This window comes from Brienomyrus brachyistius, chromosome 17 (genome assembly GCF_023856365.1).
Source record: "Brienomyrus brachyistius isolate T26 chromosome 17, BBRACH_0.4, whole genome shotgun sequence".
Taxonomy (NCBI): Eukaryota; Metazoa; Chordata; class Actinopteri; order Osteoglossiformes; family Mormyridae; genus Brienomyrus; species Brienomyrus brachyistius.
This window is the reverse complement of record NC_064549.1, coordinates 125473-153109: the sequence shown is the minus strand read 5'-3', so window position 1 is coordinate 153109 and position 27637 is coordinate 125473. Positions and strand designations below refer to the sequence as shown.

Sequence of the window (27637 nt, the reverse complement as noted above, 5' to 3'; positions counted from 1 at the left end):
CCCATTGCTTGCGGGATAGGCTCCGGAGCCCCCGCTATTAAACTTCCATTAAAATATTTACTTCGCTTTATTGATTAGGAGATTGAGATGATCGGTGTTTTGTTATTGCATTACAGGCTACTGTGATTCACCCCCCAAAGAGCTGTCACACGTTACAAAAAAACGTAAGCACTTTCAGCCCTATAAATAAAGTTATTTAGGTTTGTCCCCAAAGACCCAGATAGCAGCTGTGTAAAATGAAGACTTATTGCCCCAGGTCACAGTAGCTGTAGAGGGGTCTCATCCCCCAAACACGCGCCTCTGTCTTCTCCAAAAGCCAGTCGCACGACTGACTCCTCAGGCTCTCGGCGCACACCCGCTCATCCTGAATCCTTGAATAAATCTCCCTGCGATCAGGCCTGCTAACTAAAGGGCTGCCTGGATTCAGTGCTCTGAAGCATTAACAATGGCTCATTCCATTAACTGCTCCATTATGATTGATTAAAACGAAGGTGACTCCCCCGAGCCCGGTTATTAGCCTAAACCCACAGCAGGATCCCTGGGCCTACCTGCTGCCTTAGATCAGCTTGCAAGGTCACAAGTCCTTTCAGTCCTGTAACTCTTCTACTACTCTGGCTCCCATCTTCTGACTATATGTTCTGTATGTGTTTCATCTATTCTCCACCTGTTTCTGAGAGCTCATGGGAGTTTTACTTCCGCGAAATGTTCCGAGGGCAGAATGAAAAATGGTTGGTTCAGAGCGATAACCAATGAGATTGCACAACAACTAGAGGGGGCAGGACCAAGAAATCTGATTTGTTGCTCCTGCCTCCTCTAGTTGCTTGGACCCTCCTCCTCTACAATCTGATTGGCTATCTCTCTGAACCAATTATTTCTCCCTCTGCCCTCAGAATATTTTTGTGTGAGTAAAACTCCTATGAGCTTTCTGCGATTCCCTTTCTTAGGTGTCATCACCTGATTGTCATTAAGCTCAGACACTTGCCATCTCAGTCCTACTACACCCCTTTCTGCTGTGTTGTGGAGCAGTGTTTCTCAGCCCAGTCCCCGGGAACCGTCAGACTGTTCACCTTTTTGCTCCCTCCCAGGTTCCAACACACCCTGTACCAGGTCTTCAGCGTTCTTGATTGGCTGGGAGCTGGGAGGGAGCAAAAATGTGGTCTGTATGGGGGTCCTCAAAAACTGGGCTGAAGAACACTGTCGTAAAGGACATGGGATTGCTCTAAAATGGATATGCCCCCCCCCCCCGCCCCGCCACCCACACAGTAAACTGCAGTATCACTCGCAATGTTCCATAAGGATCTGTTGTAATTCACATCCCTAATCTTGATTCCTAATACTTGGTCGGATGACAGAAATCAGACAAATCATCGGTGAGTCTTTTTGGAAGGTGTGCGATTAAATCTTGAAATCAAAGAGAAAACCTCAGCACTCTCTGATAATCCAGCTCATCTTAAAGTGTCCTTAAAAAGTTACACTTAAAGTAGGCGATGCTGATGCTTTTATTTAAATATAACTTGCAATAAAGGAACGGCAATCACAGGAAGTCAGAAGAGGCAGATGTTTGAGGAAAGATTATTTGGCCGAAGTGTTAAATAAAACTTTCTTTTTCTGTATGCCAAGTAGATGAAGATCTCCGATCCTCTATGAACGCTCTGCTTATAGAAACGTTATTAATTTTGTGGGTTATTTCTCCCCATGAACTTTCAAATATATAAAGAATCATCAAAGTATCTTTCTGTCCTTGGCTTTCACTGTGTGCTGCTAACTTTAATACTGCAAAATACATAAAGTAGGAAATGAATAAGCCTTCTAATTATCTTACCCAATTAACAATAAAAAAAAGTCGTATGCTTGCAGGCTCAGCTTCAAAGCGTCTGACAGAGCTTGCAGGGAGTATTTTAAGGCCTACCTCAGCGCAGTGATCATGCTGTCGGGGGTATGGACCACACCCCAAATTGCAAAATCATACACATCATATGTGCTAGAAACATGCCTTCATTAAGGATGACTATAGATCTATGTTACACAGGGGTTAAAAGGATTTGTTGGATTTCACAGCAGGGAGAAAACGTCTACAGACCCCCCTCTCTCTCTCTCTCTCTCTCTCTCTCTCTTTCTCTCTGAGAAACACAGAGACTTAGCTTTACGTCATTCACACATGCTAAGTCTCACACGCTCCTACAATAATTATGTCACTATGAGAAAAGTCAACTGGTATGTGCTTTCGGGGTCAATTTGACCCCAGGATAGTCGTGACGGCTGAATCGTCACGGGTGGATGGAAGTTAACCTAAACTAACTAACTAACACTCAATTAAACTGCTTGCAGGGAGATAACAGATTCATCCCCAGACATCACCGTACCACACCACATTTGCATTTATTCATCAGACACATCAAAATCGATGTACATTTTTGTGAGTTAGCTGGCCCTTGAAGCAATAGGGGGATTAAGGGCCTTGATCAAGCACCCAACGGTAAAACTGCTCTGCTGATCCTGGGATTTGAACCAGCTACTTTCGGATTATTGGTATCAGATCATAACTTGCCATGCGCTGGCCTTTGATGGTGACCCAGACCGCAGTCTCTGCTCTGCAGGCCGATGCCTTATCCATTAGTCCCACCCTCCTACAGGATGTAAGACATCTTACCATATGGTAACAGTCTACCATATACAGCCATAGTAAACTCAAATCTATTCAAAGGCAAACTGCAGCTCTTCACCAAATGCTCATACAAATACCTTGTGTGGGTTTTTTCTGTTTTTCACACATGCCTGCTCTCATCTATTATTATTATCTATTACTGAAGGCCGAACAATAAAATAATAATGTGTGATTTGGTGGGCTGATTTTTTTTTTAACGATTTAACCACCCACTTCTGTCCTGTTTGTTTACTTAGGCTTCTGCCTTTTTTTTATGAGTCATCCAGTTTTTACTTGTATCCATATTATTCTCATTTTCCCTTTCAATCATTGAAAGATATTAATAATAAATGAGTAGTCAAACAACCTGGAAGTAAAACGGAACTGAGCCCTGGCTTGTTTACATTCCTAATTCTACTGAAGCCGAGGGAGTTTCGGGAATCGTCAGCGTTTTTTTTTTCTTAAAGGCTTCCTAGCTGGTGGGTTTGTGGCCGTCTACCAAACCTTGACACCTTTTCACACAGAAAATCCATTTCTTTGATGTTTTGGAGCTCCAAGCAATTGATGGAGGAATGCGTTTGAGAGTAGAGTGTGGCCTACTGGGATTTTCTAGCCACTGTTGCGTATCCATTGGGAGGCCGTGTCTACCCGGGCCTGTTTCGAGGTATCGATCGCTGTCGCATCACGGCCACTATGGCAGGTTGAAAAGTTCAGACATGGCTTTGAGGTCCTCAGTATTTAACAAGGACCCCACTCACCCCACCGCGTCCTGACCACAGTGTACTTCTGAAGTCTCAGTGATTTCTTACAGCTAAGTTAGTAACATTTAAACACTGCTTAATGTCATATATCAATGGCATTAAGATGAAAGCACTCATTGAAAGCCTTGTGAGCTCTGGGAGTTTTCACACATCTTAAAGCCCACACACAGCGGTCAATGACACTACGCCCTGAACCTCCGGAAGATGAATCTGATTATAAGCAAACGAGGAAAGCCTGCCATTGTTATAACTCTCACGGGTACATACACAAAATAAATATGCTAATATATGCTGAATACAACTTCTAGAATAAGTGGGGACTCTCTTTCCTCTCAAAAATCCTTTGATCATGCATTCGATGAATATTTCTCATTAGGGATTTCCATGTTGGCCCGTTTACGATGTTGCTACAATCGGCCGCTAATAAATACACGTAAGGCAAAGAACGAGGACCCCAAATCCAATTATTGCGGTTTGAGGAGATTATCAGTGCAGCTGTTGACATTAACTGGGCCTGTAGCCTGTGAACAAATCGTCGTTGGAACCTCCTCATCGCTATCCTCTGCCGTCATTCGCCGTTATTAGCGATTCTCATTTGTTGTTGAACAATGACTTTTTTGTCACCTTTTATAGGTCAAATTTTCACATCAGTGAATTGGTTTTATAGTTAATAGTTAGCAAAGCAGTCTTTAGCAGATGCATCCATTAAGACAGTGACATTAAAACCTCTTGGAGTCCTGCCTGAGTATTTTGCCTGATTCAACTAATTAAGGGCTAAAAGAATGGTTGGTGTCTTCCCTCAGATTGTAAGGGATTTATTTAATATTATATTATGGGATGTAGTGAAATAAGGAATGACTGGGGTGACTCAAGATGAAGTGCTACTATAAGATCACTCAAATACTTTAACGAGACCCGTTGATCATGGATAACTGATTATTACTGCATGTCATCAAATAAATGGTGATGCCTAGCTACCCTATGGGGAGGGGGGCCGTTCTTCCAGGGGTGGGTTTCCCGAAGCCTTCGTAACGCTACGTGGCTTGTAAGTTCTCTTAACTTACGAACGACATAGCATTAAGAAGGCTTCGGGAAACTCACCCTATAACTTTCCGTCATGATACTCATTCTTAGGATGATTTACAGATCATACTGTAACATTTATGTATGCCTGGGGAAATTTATCAACATGTCATAGTTAAAGACGCAATTTCAGGCGAAAAAAAACAAGCATTTTTCATTGGCATGGGACAGTTATGACAAGCATCTCTTACTTCTGTCTTGGGCCTTGCATTTCCTGCGATTGCATTTAAGCTCATTACAAACCTGTACTGCGTACGTGGTGTGGCAGGTGAATGGATGGATGATGTAAGCAATGAAATGCATAAAAGATAAATATATATGCGTGGAAATCACGGCTTAAGTGTCACATGATAAACACGCGGGTCGTCATTTCTTATCTTCTAGCCGTCCCCTACCATCTTTTGTTATGTATCTTCCAAGAACTTTCTGGAAAGCTCGAGACACAGCAGTTGTCTCATGCTGCCCCATTTCACCGCAGTTCTCGTCTGTGGTTATTCAATTCCCTTTTCACTTTACCACACACATCTAATTTGGCATCAGTCAGATTCTACTTTAAAAGCCAAAGTGCAGGGTAGAGCAATTAATACATTTTCCAATAAGAGGTTCAAGGTCAAAAAGGGGATAAGCCCATTGTCGTTTAACTGAACGTGCTCCATGCCTACTGCACAATACTGGATACTTCCCAACTGGAATAAAAAATGAGCTGTAACACTGAAGCGTGATTTAACAGTTATTGTAAATGCTGACTGCAAGTCAGTGTTTTTTTCTTCCTTCTTAGAATATGTGACAGAGAAAATCACTGCGTCAAAAAAGTAGCCATCCAGGACTCCTCTCATAATGCAGGTGTACATCAGGCCTGGAAAATATCCATGGCCAGCAGTGAAATCAGAGCCTGGAGAGCAGAGGACAGCCAGGACAGCGACTCAGCACAAACCCATACCAGGGCCCCCGGAAAGATCCTGAACTGGCATCAACTGATAAATCAGGGGGAGGTCACCTTCTGGAAAAAAAAAAGAAAATAATAAAAACGCGATGTCCCATTCGCAGAGGCTAGTTCTCCGAAGGACGAAGCGTCACTGGGGCAGGTGCCATCGTGCGGAGCGATACAGGCTTTAAGCAAAGCCACGTTTTATGACACTTTGGAGCGGATAAGGGAGGTGATGAGGCTCGTTAAAAATTCACCGAGCGCGACGTTCTGCGCTGCAGAGGAGAAAGGCCAGTGGGCAGCGGGGAGAGACTGCGGGGAGAGACTGCTAGGGCAGCGGGGAGAGACTGCTAGGGCAGCGGGGAGAGACTGCGGGGAGAGACTGCTAGGGCAGCGGGGAGAGACTGCAGCTTGGATGCAGGTGAAAGCACTGGATCAGAAATCCAGGGGGGTTTCCGTGGTAACACAGTGTGTTCCGGTTTTCGGAAAAATAGCCACAAATAAATTCAGCCAGAATAAAAACATAAGCGATAAAATAGTCGTACACACCAGTAAAACAGTAAAGCTTCACTGGTCGTTCTGGATAAGTAACCCTGGTCTGGTTGCTGGGTTTTTGGCACCGGTTCCCACTACGTGTGTCATTTTATTTTCCATGTGGGGGGGGGGTGTTCTATGAAATCCCGCCTGGCAGCCCCCAGTGCAGGTTAACTCGTTTTCGGCCAAGACTTTAAATCTCACGTCGGAGCATTAGCCATTAATCAGCGGGACGTCAGAGGGCCAAACAGCTGAGCAAACCCAAAAATAAAGTCGCTCGGTTCAGACGGGAAAAGTAAGGTCACTGCTATGCTTTCGGGCGATGAGGATATTAAAGGACACCAAACAGGACAGAAAATCATTCCTGCGCTTTGGCGACAGCTGGAAATATTATAAAACAATGCCATATTGTTATAGATAGCCCTCAGTACCTGCTATTTTTAAATGTCTTAAAGCATTTTAAATTCAGTAGGAGCTTGTTTGCATCACGCCTCTGCGTTTATGGTCTGTCCGTTTCTTTTCTTGTTTATATTGCTATTGAATTGTTTTTTTTTTGTGTGTTTGCCTTTGGTTCGCCTATTCTTAGTCTTCTCGAAAGGTACAAATAGCAGTGAGCCTTAATCCTTCAACCTCCTTCCTGGGCCTGGTTGTAAATGAAAGGCGTGACCCGCAGGAGCTGAGCTGTCTCGCCCACAACGGTCATCATTCCTGGAGTGAATTCCGGTTTGAGGCATCTCAAGGCATCTGATGGAGTCCTGGGGTCATACAGATTCACCCCCCCCCTCACGGCAATGCCCCTCCCCATTCACATCAGAGGGACAGAGAAACATCACACTACCCAGGAGGTCAAGAGTGCCTTGAATTTTCTGTGCTGTTATAACTGCTAGAGGAGGTTACTTTGATTAATCAAAGATATGGCACTTTCTTTGCTAACAAAGGTACTCAAATTGTGAACATGCTGTAAATGTATTTCTTAGCAAAGAATATTGTGTGTATTTTATGGTAAATGTTAAGTGAGTAACAAGCAAATGCAGAAAATCTCAGTTTGTGCAAAAACTTTTGACTGGTAGTGCACATACCATCCTGCCTTCCTTTTATAAGACATACACACACATATGGGGTGAGAGTAACGTTTTGGGTCTGAGCTCAGGGTCCGCCACTCACTCAGCACTCCTGGAATACTTTTCGGGGTGTTAAGGACTTCACTCAAGGGCCTAACAGAGTTGTGGCTACTCCATCAAGCATGGGATTCAAACCAGCAACATGCCGATCACAGGCTAACCTACTGAGGCACATAATGCCCCCAGAGAGCACAGCACCCGTTAACACTGAAACACGCAGCTGCGTCTACACCCTGACAATTATCAGACCGAGCCCCACACAGCTGTAAACATCGCTCTCTGAATCGCTGATAAAGGTCACTGACCTGCAGGCAGGCATATTGCTTGGCACGTATGTACCCAGATGAGAAACAATTAGCACTTTGTCAGACTCGCAAGCTGCCACGGCCTCGCGCATGATGAAAGGAAGACCCAGGACGAGGCCCAAGCCTCCGTGTTTCGGAGTGAAACGCTCTTGTTGCCGCTCGTCCTTTTAATTATGCCTCCTCGTTATCCCTCAATCGAAAAACAATTCTTGAAATATGTAACGGTGCAGGCGCCCCATTAGCAGAAATTAACTACTGAGGTTAGCGACATTAAGGTTGCGTAAGCTGGCAGCTAATTAGTGAGAACGGGAGATTAAATTTACATTTCTGTCAATTTTCGGTGGCGTGTAGGGTGTCGGTTTAGGGGGGTGGAGGGTCATGATGCATGCTGGGATGCGTCACATGGGGAGGTGGATGACATCAGCCCATAATCAACGTTGTGGCTCCAGGACACCAGCTCTGCGACACCTGATGAGTTACAGACTCTCTCCCCGGCGCTCTGTGACAGATGTGCTTTGCTTTTCTGGAGCACTGTAGACGCGCCAATAAATTAGCACTGGGAGCCTTTCTACTGGCTCTACTTTACCGCTGTTTTCCACCTCTGGAGTTAAATAAGCCCATAAATGCTGAAGACGAATGCGAGACGGATGGATTGAATTCGAAACGGCCGAACACGTACCGCGAATCGGCCCTGATGAGCTCTACGTGATCCCTGGAGTGCTCACTGTAATAAGGGACCCCCCCCACAGCACTCACAATAATAAGGTCACTGGTATTTATTCATGCTACTGCTGTATAAATAATTACTTACATAGCCGGCAGTAATTTTGACATGATCGCATGTGGCTGCTGTCTGTCCGACGTCGTCTGTCCATTCATTGCACACGTCTGCGTTAAGCGCAATAAAGGCCATCACGCGTGGAAAAATTCCTTGGAAAGTCATGGACGCCGGAAAGATATTCCTGCACTTTTTCAGGGCCTGCGAGTTTTAGATGCAATTAACGGGCAAGGAATCAATATTTTATTCGCATTTGCTGCCACCTCCAGGTAAAGTTATTTTTTGGGGAGTGACAGAACATCGATAATGACATATTGCTGGACCTCTCTCTGAATTTTCCCCAGTTGTCAGTGAAAAACTCTCTAAGTCAGCCCAGCAGGAGGGTGGGGGGTAGGGAAGGGGGGGGGGGGGTAAATGAATCAATGCGATGAGGGAGAATGATTGGACAGACGAGGACGCATTATTTACGAAGGCAGGACGAACGAGCGCACCACTCTGCCTTGTAAGTAGATTAAAGTTTTATGGTGTTTTGAGTTGGGGAGGCAGGGGGAGAGGCTTGTTAACAACACTGAGGATGGGGTTACGGGTCTTTTGAGGATTTAGGGCAGATGAGACCCCCTTGCCCTAGTAGACCCTATGAAAATGCGACACAACCCAGAGGCAAGGGAAAAAAAATCCCGCAAACCACCATGACCGGGCGAACGGGTCGCATGTTTTTTTGCAGCTTGCGGGGTCTTGATTTGGCACCAATTATGCTTCCCGCCCTCCGGGCTCTGCCAGGTGTTCATGAATAAAGGCACGTTTACAAGGGTTCTCTTCCCTTCACCTACGCGGCAAATGAGATAATTAAGCCGTTTTTTTTAATTATTTGCCGTGAAGTTGAAAGGCCCACAGCAACAGGGCTCTTCCGGCTGAAAACAAACGGAATACAGCGACGCAGTGCGGGGGTCAAACTGAGGCAGCGTGAGAGGGATTCCGTAAGAGTCACGCAACGCTCGCATGCCGGAGTGGGGGCTCCCGCGAGGCGTCACGAATGAGGAAGTCCGCTGTTTATCGCTTCCGCATGGTCAGAAGAGCCTTAGTCCACTACCTGCCGCACGACAGGGTATTCGGCAACTTTAGCGCCCCCCAGTGGATCCATCTCTGAGCCCCACAGTAAAAACATCACTTTCCAATTCTTGTAATGTGTTCGGCCTTGTGTCCCAACGCCATTAACCAGGGACTGCAGCCGGGCCACCAGAGAGCTGCACGCTAGCTTTGTCGCTGCCTTTTCCTGAATCATCTCTGCAATTACACCTACTGAGCGGCTGCAAAAGCTGTGGCCCGTCTGATAATTAAGCCCGCGGGTCTCTAATCTCGGCAAAGACCGTTTCATGGCTTATCCCTCAATGAGGGATTCATTATGGCTTAGCAGGAAACACAGTTCTGTTGGTCTGCGTATTTTCCGATTCCCCTCAAAGGAGGGAGGCAAGCCCCGCAGTGTGACGGTGCGGGTCACCGTCCATCGCGCTCAGATCCTGTAACATTCGCCATCCGTGGAGCGTGCCGAGGCGCAACGGCCTGGGAATTCAGGATAAGGCTCAAGTTTTGGGAGATTTCGCAACCACAGCTACAAACATCGTTACGAAGGCACTGGCTACATGTTTTCCTCATCAGTATAATTTATTTCTAAATATACCGTATGAAAACCATAACAACAGAGAGGACTGTGTATACCAGTTCAATCATTCTCCTGTTGCACCTGTGAATTCTCCATTGGAGCTACTAAAATTATTTCAGGTCTAAACCACTATAGCTATCTGTGCAATGAAACATTTATATATATTTATGTATTGTGTATATTTGTCATTTGAAATGAGTTCCTTTAAGTCCTTTATATTTTTACTTCTTTTTTACTACTTTGCACTTATTGGGTTTCTGACTGTAACAATTATCCTGGCCTGGTTTGGTCTCTTTCACTTTCATTTGGCCTCGTTTTAGCTTGGCATGGAAAAGCGGCACAATCTGAGCCTAACCAGAGAAGCACCTTCTGCTCCTCCCAAGCAGAACTCCTGGCTGGATATTCACTCTCCACACTCAAGGCGGCACGTCGTGTGTCTGCGTCCCTTCTCCAAAATGGTGGCGCCTGCACCGAAGGCGATACAGTCCTACTGTGAGGGGAATGAAGGGAACAAAACAGCTGGACGGGTTTTGAGAAACTGTCCGAGCCGTTTCACAAATCATCTGAAGGCACCCTGTGCTGAATTACCAAGTCGACAGCAGTTTGCGTTTATGGAATCTATCAACGGAATAAAAGACTGCTTTGGTCACTTCAAACAAAAAAAAAAAACTCATTGCTTTCACAGTTCATTTGATCTCCCCTTACACAGTCTCCAAAAATATATCCCAGCATCCATTTGGCTATCCTTCCAGCTACAACCCATAAGTGGGCATAGCGCAAGGCTGTCTTCGGAGTCTGATACGTTTCGATGCTCTTGAACACTAATTGTCCGCATGAATCTCTGTTTAGGCCATCAGACACTTGGCTAATAGCAGTACAGCATCTTTATCCAAATTTTGGAAGGAAAAAAATAACCCGCCCTTTGCTAGCACATTGCTGACATGACACATAGTGGAGATATATCTTGATATATCTCACATGTCCAGCGCCACACTATCCAGCCCGGGAATTTACCCGGATCACCGCACTGGTACTTAGCTTTCTGTTACTCACACCACCGTTCTGGGTCACACCACATGTCAGGATAAAAGATGGCCGACAGTCAACATGGTAAGCATGCCCACGCCTGGAGATTCTGACAAGGTGACATCGTTATTTTTTAGTTTCTGTGGAACCAGGCGAAAAATTAGTTACAGTGAAGATGCTGCTTGGTTTATTCTGAGAAACGGTGTCTACAGCATGCTTGGATAGGAGGTGCCATGGCCTCCTTCCTCCTGCCGTGCTTTCTTGTATAACCAAATGCCAGGAGATTGAAGGCTGCCCCCTGCAGACCGACTGCATAAATTACAGCCCCAAAAAAGACCTTGTATTCTGGCATCCTGAGACCAGGCAGCTGGCATTACGACACCCAGTGGGTTCAAGCTAGGGAAGGTGACCTGTTTCCCGCCAAAACAGAAAGAACAAAGGAATAAGCCTGCTGTGTCACTTACCGAGTCGCTGCTGCGGGGATTTCCCAGCAGGCATCTGTGGGCAGAGCCTGTGACGGTACCCGTGAAACCAATGGAGAGATACGGTATTATAGTCCAGGGAGATGTTTTATAGGACTTATTAAATATTATATGTACAATTGACACCCACCCCCACATGTTGCCATAAAACCTTCCAACTCAGCATGAATTTCATGCATCGTTTTTGCCCTCCAATGTCAAGCTGGGCAAATACTTTACAAGAGCAAGAGGCGAAATTATGAGCGAATCCTTGGCAGATGTTTCACTCCGTGTGCCGTGTGCATGACAGCTGCCAGCAGTCCATCGAGGGCCAGGGGCTCGAGCAGAGGCCTGTGACGATGGGATACGTTCCGGTTGCAGTGTGTCACATTGTTTATTCGGTGCCATTACCGCTTCCCTGTACCACACCCCCCACCCCCCACCCCCCTGTGCAGGTGATGACGAGGTCTAAGTCCGATGGTGGAGATGCCGAAAAGAAGAGACATTCTCGCCATCGTGTTGATCGTGTTACCGTGGACGCTGCTGATCACCGTGTGGCACCAAAGTGCCATCACCCCACTGCTCGCCATCCGAAAGGGTAAGGAAGGGGGGAGGGAACTCATCCAAAGGCCGGGGGGGGCAGGGGGGGGGAGCATTCCAAGGCTTTTGGGGGCAGTGGGACGCTCGTCACCTTTTCATCTATTGTGACCAAAGCCCAGTCAGCCCGGTTTTTCAAACGACCCCGAGACAAATTTAGACTCTCAGCTCAGCCTCTTATCCTAATCCATATATCTCGCTAAAACCGGCACGCTTATCCGATGATTGAGGAAAACCCACAGGACATCTGTGTATTCAATCAGATTACGAAAAAAAACACACACACACTCACACAACAGTCATTCTCTCTTGCGCCTGGCGTTCTTTAGCGACGAGTATATTGACTTATTTCTATTTTCATGCTTCATCTGCAACTTGGGCCTGAAAAAAAAAATCCAAATTACTTGCACCAAACGAGCCTCCGCTGCCTCGCTAGTCATCCTGCTAATCTATTAAGCAGTTGAACGGAAACAAGCTTTTCATATCAAAAGAAGATTAGATGTATTTGTGATGCTTTTTAATCACTGTCTGAAATAATCAGTTCCCTCAACGTATCGGTTTTGCTGAAATGTCTGGGAGGAAGTATGTATTTTAAAGAAGCAGGCGTACCATTGCAAACGCCGAAGGTTTATGGAATCGTCCATCCCGCCACTGTCTTCTTGCCACATGTGTCATATCCACGGTTGGCATGTGTGGTTTTTTTTCCCCATGAAGTGCGGGAACGTGCCAAGAACCGTCCCTGGCAGCAGCACGCCGAACATCTGCTCGCCGAGAAATTTGGTTAATCTGCAAGGGGCAAAAATATCTTCTTAATGCCCGTAATGGGAATTGCACTTTAATGGCAGACTGATAAAGACCGCCATTAGCAGGAGCACAAGATGAGGGGGGCGGAGGGGGGGGGGGGCATGCGCGTGATTAACGATGCTCCGATCTGTCCTCCTGTGACATCCGATTGGTCGGACGCTCTTCCTGTTTGTAATGGGACAGTCAGGGCCTCGACGAGCTCCAATTTTCCCGCCACACTACGCTAAGAGGGCAATGGAGGAAGAGGCTCCGCCCACAGCCTTGCCGCCCACTCACAGAGCCTGCTTTTACTCTTTGCAGCCTGTCACCACCTAGTAAAAGAGATCTTTATCATACCAGAGAGGCTTGCTGCTCGACGCCACCGGCTCGCAGGTACTTCGAAGCCTCCCGGTGTTCTGTGGCGCGAGACGTGCAGAGGGGGTGGCCACCAGGGGGCGCTAACTCCTCTATCGTTCTCCATCTGTCCTAGATGACGGAGCCGAGGGGCGTCACGAGACGGGCCAGGGGTCCGACTCCAAGGAGTACTGCTCGTTGGACAAGGACATCGTGGAGGTGGTGCGGACGGAGTACGTGTATACGCGCCCGCCTCCCTGGTCGGATGTGCTGCCCACCATCCATGTGGTCACGCCCACCTACAGCCGGCCCGTACAGAAGGCGGAGCTGACGCGGCTGGCCAACACCTTCCTGCATGTACCCAACCTGCACTGGATCTTGGTGGAGGATGCGCAGCGACGCACGCCACTGGTGAGCCGGCTACTGCGGGAAACGGGCCTCAACTACACGCACCTCAACGTGGAGACGCCGCGCAACTACAAGCTGCGGGGTGACGCCCGAGACCCACGCATCCCCCGTGGCACCATGCAGAGGAACCTGGCCTTGCGCTGGCTTCGCGAGACCTTCAGCCCCAACAGCACCCAGCCGGGGATCGTCTACTTCGCCGACGACGACAACACCTACAGCCTGGAGCTCTTTGAGGAGGTGGGTCCAAAGCCCACCATCTCGGGCCCGGGACAGGGTTCAGGTGGGATGGGTTGCACAAAGAGTGACCATGTAATCCATGTCGGGAGGGACATTATGAGCAACCTCAGGCTTTACAAACTACTTTAAAACTGAAAGGTTCTTGAGCTCAATTAACAATTGTACTTTTACAGATTTGGTTCCTTGATAGACTCATCCAGCTGTTAGACATTAACATTAGTGACACCTGCATGATTATAGGAGACTGACCAATCAGCACACAGCATGAAGTCAGTGCTTAAGTGAAATCCAGGTCTTTTTAATTTAAATGGAATTTTTACAAACCCTGTCATAGCTGATACTGTCCCCATGGGGGCTTGGTTGAAGTAATTTGGTCCTGTGCCAGGGAATTATGGGTAGTGGGCCTGGGTTGGACCCCATGGCAATGTTTAGGGCGCCTGTCACGGGAATTGGCCTAACCCCCCCCCATCCCACTGTGGTGCTATCTAGCCAGTCTCTTCCCTTTACTCCTTAAAAATGGCTGCCAATCTTCGTTTTTATGTCAAACAAAGAAAAAACAAAATGTTGCAATATGTCACTAGCTACACCTCTGTGGTAATCGTACCACTCCAAGTAAAAGGCCAAATAACCTGTACGTTTGCTCTTTATTTGCCCGACGAAATAGGCTGAGAGTGTCACTTAAACCGAACTCCTCTTGCGGATTAACACCTGCATCTGTTTTCCCTGTCGGCACCCAGCGAACGTGAAAATGAGAAAAAACGGATTACCTGAACGGATGTGTGAAATAGGCCCTGCGCCTGAAACCGCCGCTCTTATTACCTCTGAGGGGGGCGGCTTGTAAATAGCAGTGGATGTCTCATCGATGGCCACCCCTCCCTCGCAATCACATGACACGTCTCCTTAGACACCCCCCACCCTTTATGGGCTGGCGTGACAGGCAGAGCAGGTGTCCGAGCTGACAGATGACCCCCAGCCAGGACAAAGACTCGTCGGTCTCTCGTCCGCTTTACGACCCCCCGTGGAAGTCGCAGTAAAAACCCGTCTCATTTATTTCCCTTCTTCCAGCCTTTTTAGCTGACCTCATGGAATCATCTGAAAACATATAGACAGGTCCTGCTTTAGCTATAGGCAGAACAGGTCATTGCCTACGGTCTCCGAACTACCTGCATTGGGGAAGAAGTGAAACGATCACCGTTTTTCGCGGTAGGGGGCCCACCCCAAATAAAGTTTTATATTTAGCTAGCCCCCTCAAAAGGTAGAGCCTGCCATGTCTATAGGTATCGTACACAAAAAGGTGGGTCTTAAGTTTCAGATATGCCAGACTTCATTACACATCCCTAATTTACTGTTTCTTACTCAACGTGAGAAGCCGTCGACAAAATATTTATCGAAACGTGAAACAATTTAGCAGTCGTGCATGGAAAAAAATTCGATTAAATATCTTGCTGTTGTTGCAGTTAGAAAGTTACAAATGAATGTTAGACATGTCTGTATCCATAGGTCAGCTGATCCCTGGGCTCTCACTGCTGCCACCTACCCTCACATCTTGTAACTGCGGGCTGAATCACCACCCATCATTAATGTAAATCGGCCTTTTTTGCAGTGCAAATAAGGCAGTTTGAAAGAATAAAGAAAGGGGCCACAACAGCTGTTATCTGGCCAGCGGCCGGCAGTGGACGGTAATGTTTTATTAAAACCCCGTAAAAGGGGGGATTTTCTGCAGATAAAGGCTTTTGTTCGACTTCTGCATGCTCAGCATATCTCCATGGCCCTCGTGTCATCGATTCATTAGGGCCCCAGGTAAAAGTTTGCGGTCTGCAGAGCAAACAAAACATGGCTCCTGGAAAAAGAAAAGAAAAAAAAAGAGCCCATTAGTTGTGAACCCGGGCCAGAATGATCTTATTCATCTTCACTGGACCCAGCGGCGCAGGCAAGTGGCATGAGCGGCTCCCCTTCTAAATCGTCCGAGTTAAAATAGCCCATAAAATATGTATACATTTCTCACTGTATGAAAAATCCATACATCACAGGGATGCGGGCATTAATTATTCAGCTTGTATTTTTAAATTTGCTTATTCTGCCATTCCGGAACATTCCATTTATTTACAGCTGTAATCTATTTATAGCCTAGGCTTGCCTTTTGCGAGTTTTTTTCTTATAGATTTGTACAGTACACCGGGATGCTGCTTAGCACCTCCTCCTTGCTGGTGCATGGCGTCGGGCCCTTCACGCTGATCGTTTATTTCGTTCTCGCCGCATTGGGGTCGGTGGACTCTTCCACAGATTAATCACAGAATTATGATTAATTTGGTGCCTAATAATGTACACATGCAAAGCGTCATACTTATGAATATTTCTGTTGAATAAACAGCTCATAAAATGTAAATTTAGCACATGCAGTTGTTATAATTGAATATAAACACAGTTGTAAATATAATTACAATTCATGTATACATATGATTAGGAACAACAACAAAAAAAAATGTCTTCATCAAATGCAAAAATTATGATATGCTAGAGAGCATTTATTAAACTTTGACTTCTAGAGGGTAACGTGTTATATTAGTAAGTACATAATTTATAAAGCGGTAAAGCCTTTATGGACACGATGTCTTTGCTACGGCATTGATATTTCGATCCACAGACAAATGTTAATCTGCAGCATCAGTCTAGCCTGGAGCTACATTAATATATTATAGAGATTGACTGAATTTTCACAAATCAGGAAACAAGTCTTGTCCCGTGTATGTAAATATGTGCATCATTAGGGTGCAAATAATGTGTCATGACAATGTGCCTTAAAGCCACAGAACAGTGACCGTATCTAGACACATTGTGAAACTATTGGCTCTGCTATTCCATTCAGTACAAATGAAGAAAATTATGCATTCCGACAGTATTGTATTTTTCTGTAACCACTCAGCTGAAACTAAAGTGTTTGATTGCTTCCTTGTAAATGTAATTCTGATTGAGGTGCATTGCCATCTCCGCTTTTTTTGTTAAGTTTGTATCAAAAGTATCCATTCGTCTACCACAGAAGGTATAGCTGCACCCCGGCGCTGGTCATGCACTGCTTCCAGATGCTAGTGCGGAAATGTATTCAATTACTCTCATATCACAGAAGTCCGACACATGTCACTATACGTGTAAGAATCAGGAGCTGTGGCACTTTATTCCCTCAGATGAAAAGGGTCCAGGCTGCTGGTGATGGAGTTAATCTGTTCTTACCTGTCTTGGCTAAAGTGTCTCAGCATGAAGTGCGTCCTGTTCCATCAGTGTGTTTTGTAAAGTATCTTACATTGATTTGCACTGTTTTGCTTGCCTGATGCTTCGCTGTGCCCTGCAGTGATGGCGATTTTCCCCGCACCCGTCTGCAGGACACCACATGCATGTAGCTCGAAAGACACGTCTATGCCCCCAATGCCATTCCCGCTGTCTTGGCAGTAGATGAATGGCTCGATACTGCACCCGTCCTTGTTAAAGAAAAGTTCTCGCTTCTAAGACCGAGGGAACAAAGTCAAAGGTGACGGAGTTCTAATTAGCGGGAATGGAGCCAAGTGTGGGGAGATTAAAGGGGCAGTGAGACTATTTTGAGCTGATCGCCTGATTTGCTCATCTCTTTTCACTCACTTCCTGGTTTCAAGTGGTCAGCCTGATCATATCTTTGCGCCATAAAATGACCCACATAGACTAGCACACATGGCTAGCATCACTATGACATTACTATGAGACCATGACTTACTGTCACATGGCTCACATTACTATGACATCACTATGAGACCATGGCTTATTGTCATATGGCTAACATTGCTATGACATCACTATGAGACCATTGCTTACTGTCACATGGCTCACATTACTATGACATCACTATGAGACCATGGCTTACTGTCACATGGCTCACATTACTATGACATCACTATGAGACCATAGCTTATTGTCATATGGCTAACATTGCTATGACATCACTATGAGACCATGGCTTACTGTCACATGGCTCACATTACTATGATCACTATGAGACCATGGCTTACTGTCACATGGCTCACATTACTATGACATCACTATGAGACCATGGCTTATTGTCATATGGCTAACATTGCTATGACATCACTATGAGACCATGGCTTACTGTCACATGGCTCACATTACTATGACATCACTATGAGACCATGGCTTACTGTCATATGGCTAACATTGCTATGACATCACTATGAGACCATAGCTTACTGTCACACGGCTAACATCATTATGACATCACTATGAGACCATGGCTTACAGTCACATGGCTAACATTACGATGACATCACTATGCGACCATAGCTTACTGTCACACGGCTAACATCATTATGACATCACTATGAGACCATAGATTACTGTCATATGGCTCACATCACTATGACATCACTATGAGACCATAGCTTACTGTCACACAGCTAACATCACTATGACATCACTACGAGACCATAGATTACTGTCATATGGCTCACATCACTATGACATGACTATGAGACCATAACTTTTTTATTGTCTTCTGGCTTTCTATCTCTCCCTTTCATGCATCATTTTGTGTAAATGTCTTGATACATTAAGTGTTGTGAAAGGCACAATAAAAATTAATTCAGTTAAACTGAGCTTTGCCAATTTTACCTTTAGAAATCTATGTTATACGGACACTTCCTAGCCAAGTATGACCCTCATATTGTTATTAACATTATGTTGTAAATTAAGAGACCACAGCGAAATTTTGAGTGTCACTCATTCCTCAGTTTATAGATATGCTTCTGTATAAGATATATACACTTTTATGTAAACTCCAGCCTGGCTGCTCCCTGTTGCTCATTCATGAAGGGCTTCTTTCTTGCTTTTTGAGTCTTCAGTCCTACATCTAAGAGCCAGTTACAAGCTGTCCTAACAGTGCACTTAACATTTCCCATTTTCTTTGAAGGTCAGTTGATGTCATCCTCCGATTTATGAGGCACCGTCGGATAAGTGACCGGTCTGGCATTAGAACGTTGCTTCTGCCCTCTTCCATGGCTAATTTTGGTTGTTCTCAGTGTCTCCTACTTCACCTTATTCTTGCGTACTGCTGTCTTAGAAATTTTGAGCCTGGAAGCAACCTGCCGCTCAGTACGGAGCAGAACAAGGCTTATACCAGGATTTAACATTGCAGATTCTTAAACCACATCGAGTGGTCTCTTCATTTTTTCCAGAGCTGTATAGGTAAATATGTCCCTCCTCTTACAGATGCGCTCCACCAGGAAGGTGTCTGTGTGGCCCGTGGCCTTCGTGGGTGGCCTCCGCTACGAGTCACCCAAGGTCAACGCCGCCGGGAAGGTCTACGGCTGGAAGACGGTGTTTGACCCGCACCGGCCCTTCGCCATCGACATGGCCGGCTTCGCCGTCAACCTGCGCCTCATCCTGTATAAGCCCCAAGCATACTTTAAGCTGCGGGGCGTGAAGGGTGGTTATCAGGAGAGCAGCCTGCTGAGGGAGCTGGTCACCCTGAATGATCTGGAGCCCAAAGCAGCAAATTGCACTAAGGTGAGAGAACCGGGGGTATAAGATGGTAGTGGATATTTCTAACCAGTTTGAGTTTCAGCTGTATCTATGGAAACCATGTTGTTGCGAGCAAATCCATACGCCCTTTTACCTTCTTTGTTATAGCCAGAGGTGATTATTGGTCGAGGGCATAGTAGGGGCCAGTTTGTCATTAGCTAATGTGACTTGGGAAGGAGCACTATGTCGGCCAATCAGCTTTAAGCTGGGCCCCTGTGGCCCCGCCCCAGTACATGCCCCTAATTGTTGCACATAAGCAGGGGCAGATTAATGCATAGGCTGTCTAGGCTACAGCCTAGCCCCCCTCCCCCAAAAAACATCAGGGCCCTGGCCCACCTCGGGTTAAATGGATCAGTTAAATCAGCAGCACTTTAGTGTCCATGCCGATGTCAGCTTAGAGCCCAGATAAGTGAATCCGCTGCTGTGCATATAGTAAGTCAGTACATATATAGGTGTCTGCTAATAATCCTGTGAAAAATGACATGTCATGGCATTATTTAAAGGAAACTTAGGGTTCAAACGAAGAGCTAATGACCGGTTAGCCCTTGAATAGGTCTAGGAGCACTTAGACACGCTGTGTGATCTCCACCGTAAACTCCCATCGCCGAGCAGGGTCAATCATTGGGCCATGCGATCATGCTGATGGGGGAGGGGGAGTTGGAGAGGGGATCTCCAACGTTAAAATTCACGCAGCTTGGGCTGAAACATGCTAACAGCCATCCCCTGCTAGGGAGGGAGGGGGGCAGCGGGTCGTGGAAGAGAAGCAACAGAGACAGGTGTTAGCGACCCAGGGGGAAGAGGGAGGGAACGGAGGACGGGGGCACATTGCCACACATCACCCCGCTTCAGGTGTGAGTGGTACTATTAACCTCCTCTATGCCTGGGCACGAAGGCCGAGAGGCAGCGACGCGTCTCGAGCGGCCATGCATTATTCACGCGATGCGACGAGATGCGATGAAAGTGCGCGATCGCATGGCCACTCTGAGAGGGATAAGGAGGAGAGATGATGCTCTGCTCCACGACACATTTTTATTTCTCATTTTTTATTCCCCCTCCTGGGAAGTAAATCATGCCTGTGCGTATCCCCGTGCCCGTCCACCGCGTTATAAACGTGAATATTTGCCCGTGCAGCACAATGCAAAGCACCTAGGTTGCCTTGACGACAGGGATCAATATCAAATGCTCCTTTGAAGCTCACCTTAGGGGTTTGGAAGGAGTCGTTCGTCTCGAAAGCAAAATGCAGAAGTTTTTAGGGAGCTTGCAGAATAGCATCTAGAATCAGATGTTAAAGCTTAAAAGGCCTATTTTCCCCCATAGAGAGTGACGCGTATTCTTAACCAAAGACAATACAGGTGATGCACCAGTGCTTGTGATTTCGGTGATGCGAGGAGCATTACATCGCCTCCTACACAGAGCACACCTGGGCCATCGCACTTTCATTCCAGCTTCATATCCTCAGCAGAAGACGCCCCTGTTACTCCGTCCTGTGCCGCCGTCGTCTCCTGCTAAAAGTACGAGCAGATGTTTGAAAAAACAAGGCAGCTTTCTTTTCATCCAGAGAACAAGCCATGAGAGCAACGGGGACCGTAAGGCGAGCCCAGAGTCCCAGGAGCCACGGAGAGTGTGGACCCTTTGGGTTTCTTACAACAGAGCTCTACTGCCAGGAGACATGGCACATAAAATTGAGTTGCTTTAGTGAAACTGTAAGATACGCACCAAGACAAATCCTGGGTGTATATGGGGCGCAAGGCAGGGCACACCGTTGGCAAGATACGCGGTACAAACGTGCCGAATAAACATGCACGCCTACTTAGATATTCGCTGTATAAATGAGAGTGTGGATTTGCATCCTCTGGAGATGTTAGAGACTGGGAAATCACTCGTACAGGGACTGGTCAAAGCTGGCAGGGACAGGCGGAAACAAACAGCTTCGGGATTTTGTGTAAATTGCAAAATCTGGTTATAAATGTGCTTTAATTGCTGCCAAAGTGGCTTCTGCTAAGTGTTGACTTCAGCATCTTAGGTACTACAAATTCACAGCAGAGATACATCAACCCTTAGGTCACGCTTGGAGGTTTTCTGAAACAAAATGTTAATGAAGCTTGCTAATGTTTATGAAGCGAAATGATACTATGAAAGAAATTTCGTTGTGCTCAGTTGTTAGAGCAAGATTGTGACTGATCCCTAAAACTGGTGCTAATCTATGCGTCATTATGGTAGGTAATCATTGAAGAAGATGCGTAAATGTGCTTATTAACAGCTGATGATTTAACATGCAGAGATTCCTCTGAAAAGCATCTGGAGGGTCCTGGCTTTGCCACCCTAAACAAGTATTATAACGAATTTACTAGTTCATATAAAACGTGGAAATTGTCCCAAAGTTTCCCCTGATAGGTAGGAAAAAGGCTTCTAATCACATGTTTCTGTTGAAATAAAATTGCAGAAATATGAATGTAAAAACTGCCAAAAATCGGATCGCCAGGTAGTCAATGTCAGGGTGGACATGCTGAGCTCGGACTGGATTTGTAAAGTACCATTTTATTTTAAATTAAAAATGGATTTCACTAAATCGCTGAGTTCTTGCTGTGTACTGATCAGGACTGGTCAGTCTCCTATAATCATGTATGTGTCACTAATGTTAAACAGCTGGATAAGTCTTTCAATCAAGGAAACAAACCAGTCAAAGCATAAGAAGGACTGAACTATTTAACCAAGCACGGGACCCTTTCAGTTTAAAGTTCTTAAAACCTGAAGTAGCTCAATGTGTCCTAACTGACATGGATTATCTGGTCAACCTAGTGAAAGAGGACTGGTAGGCCTATGTTAAGTAAATGTGAGCTGCACGTGTCTCCTAACTCTCCGTATATGGAAAATGATTCCTGTATCACGTTGTCATGCAGGCTTGAACTGAATACGATACAAGCTTACCTTTCTGCTGCTAGGTAGAGCTGCGTGTGGGATGGTCAGCGCATAGCCTTTGGTATCCGTTTACATTTTTTTCTCTTTCTGCTCTCTCCCTCCCCCCCCCCCCCCCCATTCCACAGATTCTCGTATGGCACACCAGGACAGAAAAACCGGTTTTAGTGAACGAGGGCAAGAAAGGATTCACAGATCCCAACGTGGAGATTTGACAGCCGTATTTTTTCGATGCTGGTAAACACACGTTTCTTATAAACGTCACAAACCTGCATGGATCACAAAGTGAAAATTCTGACGCGTGATATATGCATTATGAGAGTTAAAGCCACTGCCCGATATTAATAACCAATGCTCAGTATTTCGTTAGAAACCGTCATGCTCACTATAGAGGGGCGGCATGGTGATGCAGTGGTTAGCACTGTTGCCTCACACCTCTGGGACCCGGGTTCGAGTCTCCGCTTGGGTCACATGTGTGCGGAGTTTGTATGTTCTCCCCATGTCGTCGTGGGGTTTCCTCCGGGTACTCCGGTTTCCCCCCACAGTCCAAAAACATGCTGAGGCTGATTAGACTTGCTAAATTGCACGTAGGAGTGCATGTGTGAGTGTGCCCGGTGATGGGCTGGCCCCCATCCTGGGTTGTTCCCTGCCTCGTGCCCATTGCTTCCGGGATAGGCTCCAGACCCCCCGTGACCAAGTAGGATAAGCAGTTTGGATATTCACTATAGAAGAACTGCATGTTGAGGCATTTCTTACTTAAAATTGTAAAATGGTAATAATTTCTGTGCCTACTCAATTTTCTAGCAATATTTTACAGTTTAAGAAACACACAGTCAGCTACAGCAAGCCTCAAAGGTCATAACAAATGAAATCAGACCCGTTAAGCATAACTATAACACCAGCGAAAACTTCCATCTCTTAAATGAAAGAAGAATTATTATACCCTAAAGCTACATTTAACTGGAGGAATTGCGAAACTGTCAGAAATGAGGTTTTAGGATTTCATTCACAATATTATTTCACACACATAAAAAGGGGATGACTCATCCCAATGTCTCTGCAAACATCTGAGACTCCAAGTGCAAACATTATTAAACAGATCGTCTTCTCTGAGTCACCCCGTGCTCGGAAAGAAGGGAGATCGCCGACTGATGTTAATTCACGGCGTGACATGAGAATGGCGAGGTGTTTCACGTTCTCCTCCTTTGCTTTGTCACATATCTTGGCACCGTAAATAATCGAGTTGACACATCTGCAAGGCCACGACCGCTATCGGGAAGCCAATACAATAGAATCCTTCATTAAATCAAAATTCTAGTAAATGTACACCTTTGTGTGATTTATATTATTATAAATGTGACTGCCTGAGACTTCTGCACAATTCTGTATATATCGGCCTATAGGAGCAAATGATGCTTGAATGATCTTCATGTTTGTCTAAAACTATGATGTCTGTCAGTGTCGGTGTAGTCATATCAAAACTCCTAAAATCACCCCCCACTTGCAGCACCCTATGTATTTTTGACTCAACCGCTACCCCATCTCCTATGGCTAATCAAACCCCATCGAGTGATTAAAATCCATCAATCGATCAATCGATCGAGCTGGTGGTGAAATTTAACATGTACATGGAACGGCTGAGGTGCCCTTGAGGAGAGGAGTTTGGGAACTGAAGCGGTGCTCATCTAGCCATCTAAGAAGATATCAGTAACTTTTTGGAGAACTGGAGAAATTACTGTTAGTTTTTGTGTTACTTTTAATTTGTGTAAGTTCTAATGTTAAATTGTACACATACTACCTAGATAAATAGCCTTAAACATTGTATTTGACTGCTATATAGATAGAGCATATATAAATGCAATGCATTGTTTTCTCTCCAATTTGTCCAGCTGGTTGCTGTTGGAAGGGACCCCTAAGGAGGTCTCACCCTGCGCAAGATCTCCAGAATATTTGGACTCTCCCAATCCAAATGTGCTGCCTGAGAACGACAAACTCTTTTAATAATGAACAAAAACAAAAAAAACAACTGAAACATATACAATAGTAAAGCACAGATTAATACAACATGGCAATATTAATCTATTTTAGTCTAAAAATAATACGAAGCGAGGAGGTGAACTTGAAGACAAGCCCATTGGAGAGCGAGGGACAAAGGCGTCTGCATCTGCATGTTGAGACACCGTGGCAGCCATGTCGTCCAATCGGGAAAGAGGACACTGCGCCAACCCCATCATGTGTCAACCAATCAAAAGCAATGGCACTGACTCATGAGAAGGACAATCACAGACCTCTCTCCTCCAGAGCCTGCAAGCCGGTCCTTTGCACCTGAACCTAGAATGATATATATATATTTTTTTTTTGGATTTGAAACTGCTTAGTGGAAAGTAGTATCTGTCTCACTGGAGTCGGCAACAAGCGATAAGCTAGGCTTTCCGCTCCACTCGTACACAGGAGGGAAACGTGGCTGTAAGGTACATATTCACCTGCCCTCCAAAAAACGAATAGCTAAAGTGCCCCACCCAAACACCTGATAAGAAAACTAAAGAAAACAAATATCTCCGTCTGCTCATTTTTATCCAGCAAATACCAACCCCAACGAAAATATAAAAATGGAAGGAATGTCTTATTTTTACATACCTCTTTTAACATTATGCCTGCTTTTAATTTAATTCGTAGATGTTTACATTTTATTGCTAGTCCAATGCTACTGACTTCTGTCTGTATTTAAAATCCGGGTATTGGCAAAACGGTACATTATATCAAGAAATGTCACTGAGTGTGTACTGCAGCCTTTGTACACCCCCCCCCCCCCCGGCCAACCCCCCTACGACTTTTTCAGGAGAAAATCACATAGCAAACGAGTACTCTTAAACTGCTGTGATTGTGAAGCACGGCGTAAGATTCAGATTCAAGTGTAAATATTGGTATGATCAGAAAAAAAAAATGGTACAATTGATTGTGAAATTCATGTGTATATGAATTACTCTATTTCCGACCCTGGAAATTTTACGATGTGTAGGTAAATTTATTAAACGCAAACATTTTGTTGCCCACTGCTTATAATTAGGTCAATGTGCTTCTGTTTCTTTTACTGTATTTATGTAAATGTGTAATAATTTTATTGAGAGTTTAAAAATGACCGACATATCTTAATTTATGACCGCTGTTAATGAAGTCTCTCTGTGAAGGTTTTTTTTTTTTTGTTACCTGGTGCTTATAAAGAGCACTCAGTCAGAAGTATTATCAGACTTTAAATGGGAATATTATAGATTTTGTAGACGATGTGGTCTTTCTATTGACAAGCACTGAAAATTTCCTTTCCCAGAGTCTGGGAGTAATACCATGGAATTGCACTGTCCTGCAGCTGTCTCAGTTAAGCTACAGACCAGCGATGATGTCAAGGTCTAAGAGGCGAAGGCAGATGGCTGCAGAGCACACACAGATGAAGCATTCCCACCCATCTGTCTCTATTTAAGTTATTTCGTTGTCTCAAGCGTGTTTGTTTCACACTGTAGGAATGTACTGCAGATTGTACAGAACGACACTGTCAAAACTGGCAAGTAGGCAGCGGTTCCCACTGCAGTGTTTGTTTATTCACAGACGCCACGATCTTCTCTTTTTCCTGACACGTTAGTTGTTTTTTTTTTTTTCTTTCCGGGGCATATGTCAGTGCTGTTACACACTTTGTGACAATTCTTGACTAATCTGTGGGAAAAAAAAAATATTAAGACAAGCACAAAGTAATAAAAATGGTGTTCAAGATGGCTGAACTCACTGCTGCTTCGATGCACACACACCGACGTCTGGTCTCGGTTGCGTGTCTCGTGTGTCACACGTCTGTCTCGGAGTCCGCGTGGGAGTCGCCAGACTAAACTGAGCGAGAAATGGCAGGATGCAGATGCTTTAAATTCTGACTTCTGACTGCTGGTAAAGACTCTTTTGCATATGCTGATGTCTTAGATCATACTGATATTGATTCAACTGACATTTCAGAAGCAAAGAGCAGTGATGGTCAGTTAAGTTGTTAGATTTTAACATACTTGAGGCTTGGAAACGTCTTATTTAACATTAGCTGCATTAAATGTATTGCATTGATCATTAATTATATCAATGTCAGTACGATATCAAAATTTGATTATGTTGTTGCAACGCACCCCGTATTTGTGTTAGTTGGCTTTGGTTCTCAGTTTCGGTTAAGGAGGGTAAAATCCTACTGAGCTGTGATTGGCTGCCACCCTTTTCCCTTCGCACATTACAGATGCCTCAAAAGTCATTCAGATTCTAATTAGTGCCTCTCAGACCACCAGCCACCTGAAAATAAACTGCAGATGCTCGATGAATTTCCTTCCTTATAGCTGTACCGACTCAGTCCCGGCGTAAGCGAGATTTCTGGGAATTCCATGCTCTTGTGGACGCCTGAATGTGTCGCTGGGACAGCCTGTGTTCTACCTAAACACACCTGCTGCCACACACAGACCGACTCTGGCGTGCAGTGGCCGTAAATAGCTAGACTGCATGTCACTTAGAACCCTGCAAGCCATTGTGTTCGACATCCCGGCCCTTCAGTGCTCCAGTGTACATTTATGACATCACTGACTCGGACAACTTTCCACTCACCCCTTCCCCACTTCATAAAGGACGACACGGAAACAAGGACTGTGTTATTGTGCGATTCACAGTCAAAAGGGCCCATTTTAGTGTTAATGGAACCACTCAACAGTGTCAAAGCTACTGAAATAAATACAAAGCATTAAGAGAATCCCTTAAAAAAGAAGAGGACATGCCCCACATTTAAAGGGAGCGCAATGAGTCGAAATCAACAGAATGATGTTTGTGATGATTAGGCAGCTGTTTGTAATCATTGTCTGCTGTTAATCTCCTCTGTATCTCCTAGAGCAGCTATTTAAACTGCTATTAACAATTTTTTTACATATTTCTTCTGTACCCGTTTGAACCCACACTGGACAGGCGCAGTTTTATTAAGTCATTCCGAATAAACTAGAATTTTTTTTTTAACACTTTACTTAAAGCAGTCATTGTAATGCATTACAATGGTCTGTATAATGAAGGTATCTATAGTGCACTATAAATGATAATTTATGCGTTACGAATGCCCTATAAAACATGGTTATAATGTGTTATGCCTGTTTTATAAATAGTTATAGCTGTTTTTCTAATACTTTATAAGCACATTGCAGTGCATTATTAATGTATCTATAATGCATTATACATAACTGCCTTATGTAAAGTATGGCAGAAGCTACAAAGGCAGCTGTCAGTGTCTGGCAAGCTGGGGTTTCAAAATGTCTGTTTTTCTCCGAAGAGATAAGATGAGCCTTGTAGAAAATGCCCCCGACCTTCAACCCCCACGTGTCGGGGCCTTGCCGTCTGTCTTGTTGAGAGCACGGTGTGGGCTGCCGGGGCCCGTGGCAGCTGTCTGGGGACAAGAGGAGAGCTTGACCAGGGGGAGCTCCGCGGCTCAGCA

General features: G+C 45.2%; 1 protein-coding gene across 3 annotated transcripts in view; it reads left to right on the top strand.

The window, feature by feature from the left end:
* LOC125711437 (galactosylgalactosylxylosylprotein 3-beta-glucuronosyltransferase 1) overlaps window positions 1–25922 on the top strand; it is a 67970-nt gene extending 42048 nt beyond the window's left edge. The window contains exons 3-9 of one of the 3 annotated variants that reach the window (XR_007383019.1): window positions 11754–11896; window positions 13000–13071; window positions 13169–13677; window positions 18925–19221; window positions 22281–22389; window positions 24042–24623; window positions 25478–25922. Coding sequence is in view for 2 of the 3 variants with exons in the window: in XM_048980324.1 (XP_048836281.1) it covers window positions 11776–11896; window positions 13000–13071; window positions 13169–13677; window positions 18925–19221; window positions 22281–22367 (1086 nt within the window). In the remaining variant the exon portion in view is untranslated. Of the gene's footprint in view, window positions 1–11753; window positions 11897–12999; window positions 13072–13168; window positions 13678–18924; window positions 19222–22280; window positions 22390–24041 lie in introns of all 3 variants that reach the window. The other 2 variants (XM_048980324.1, XM_048980325.1) reach the window with 2 other exon arrangements.
* Window positions 25923–27637: the final 1715 nt, after the last annotated feature.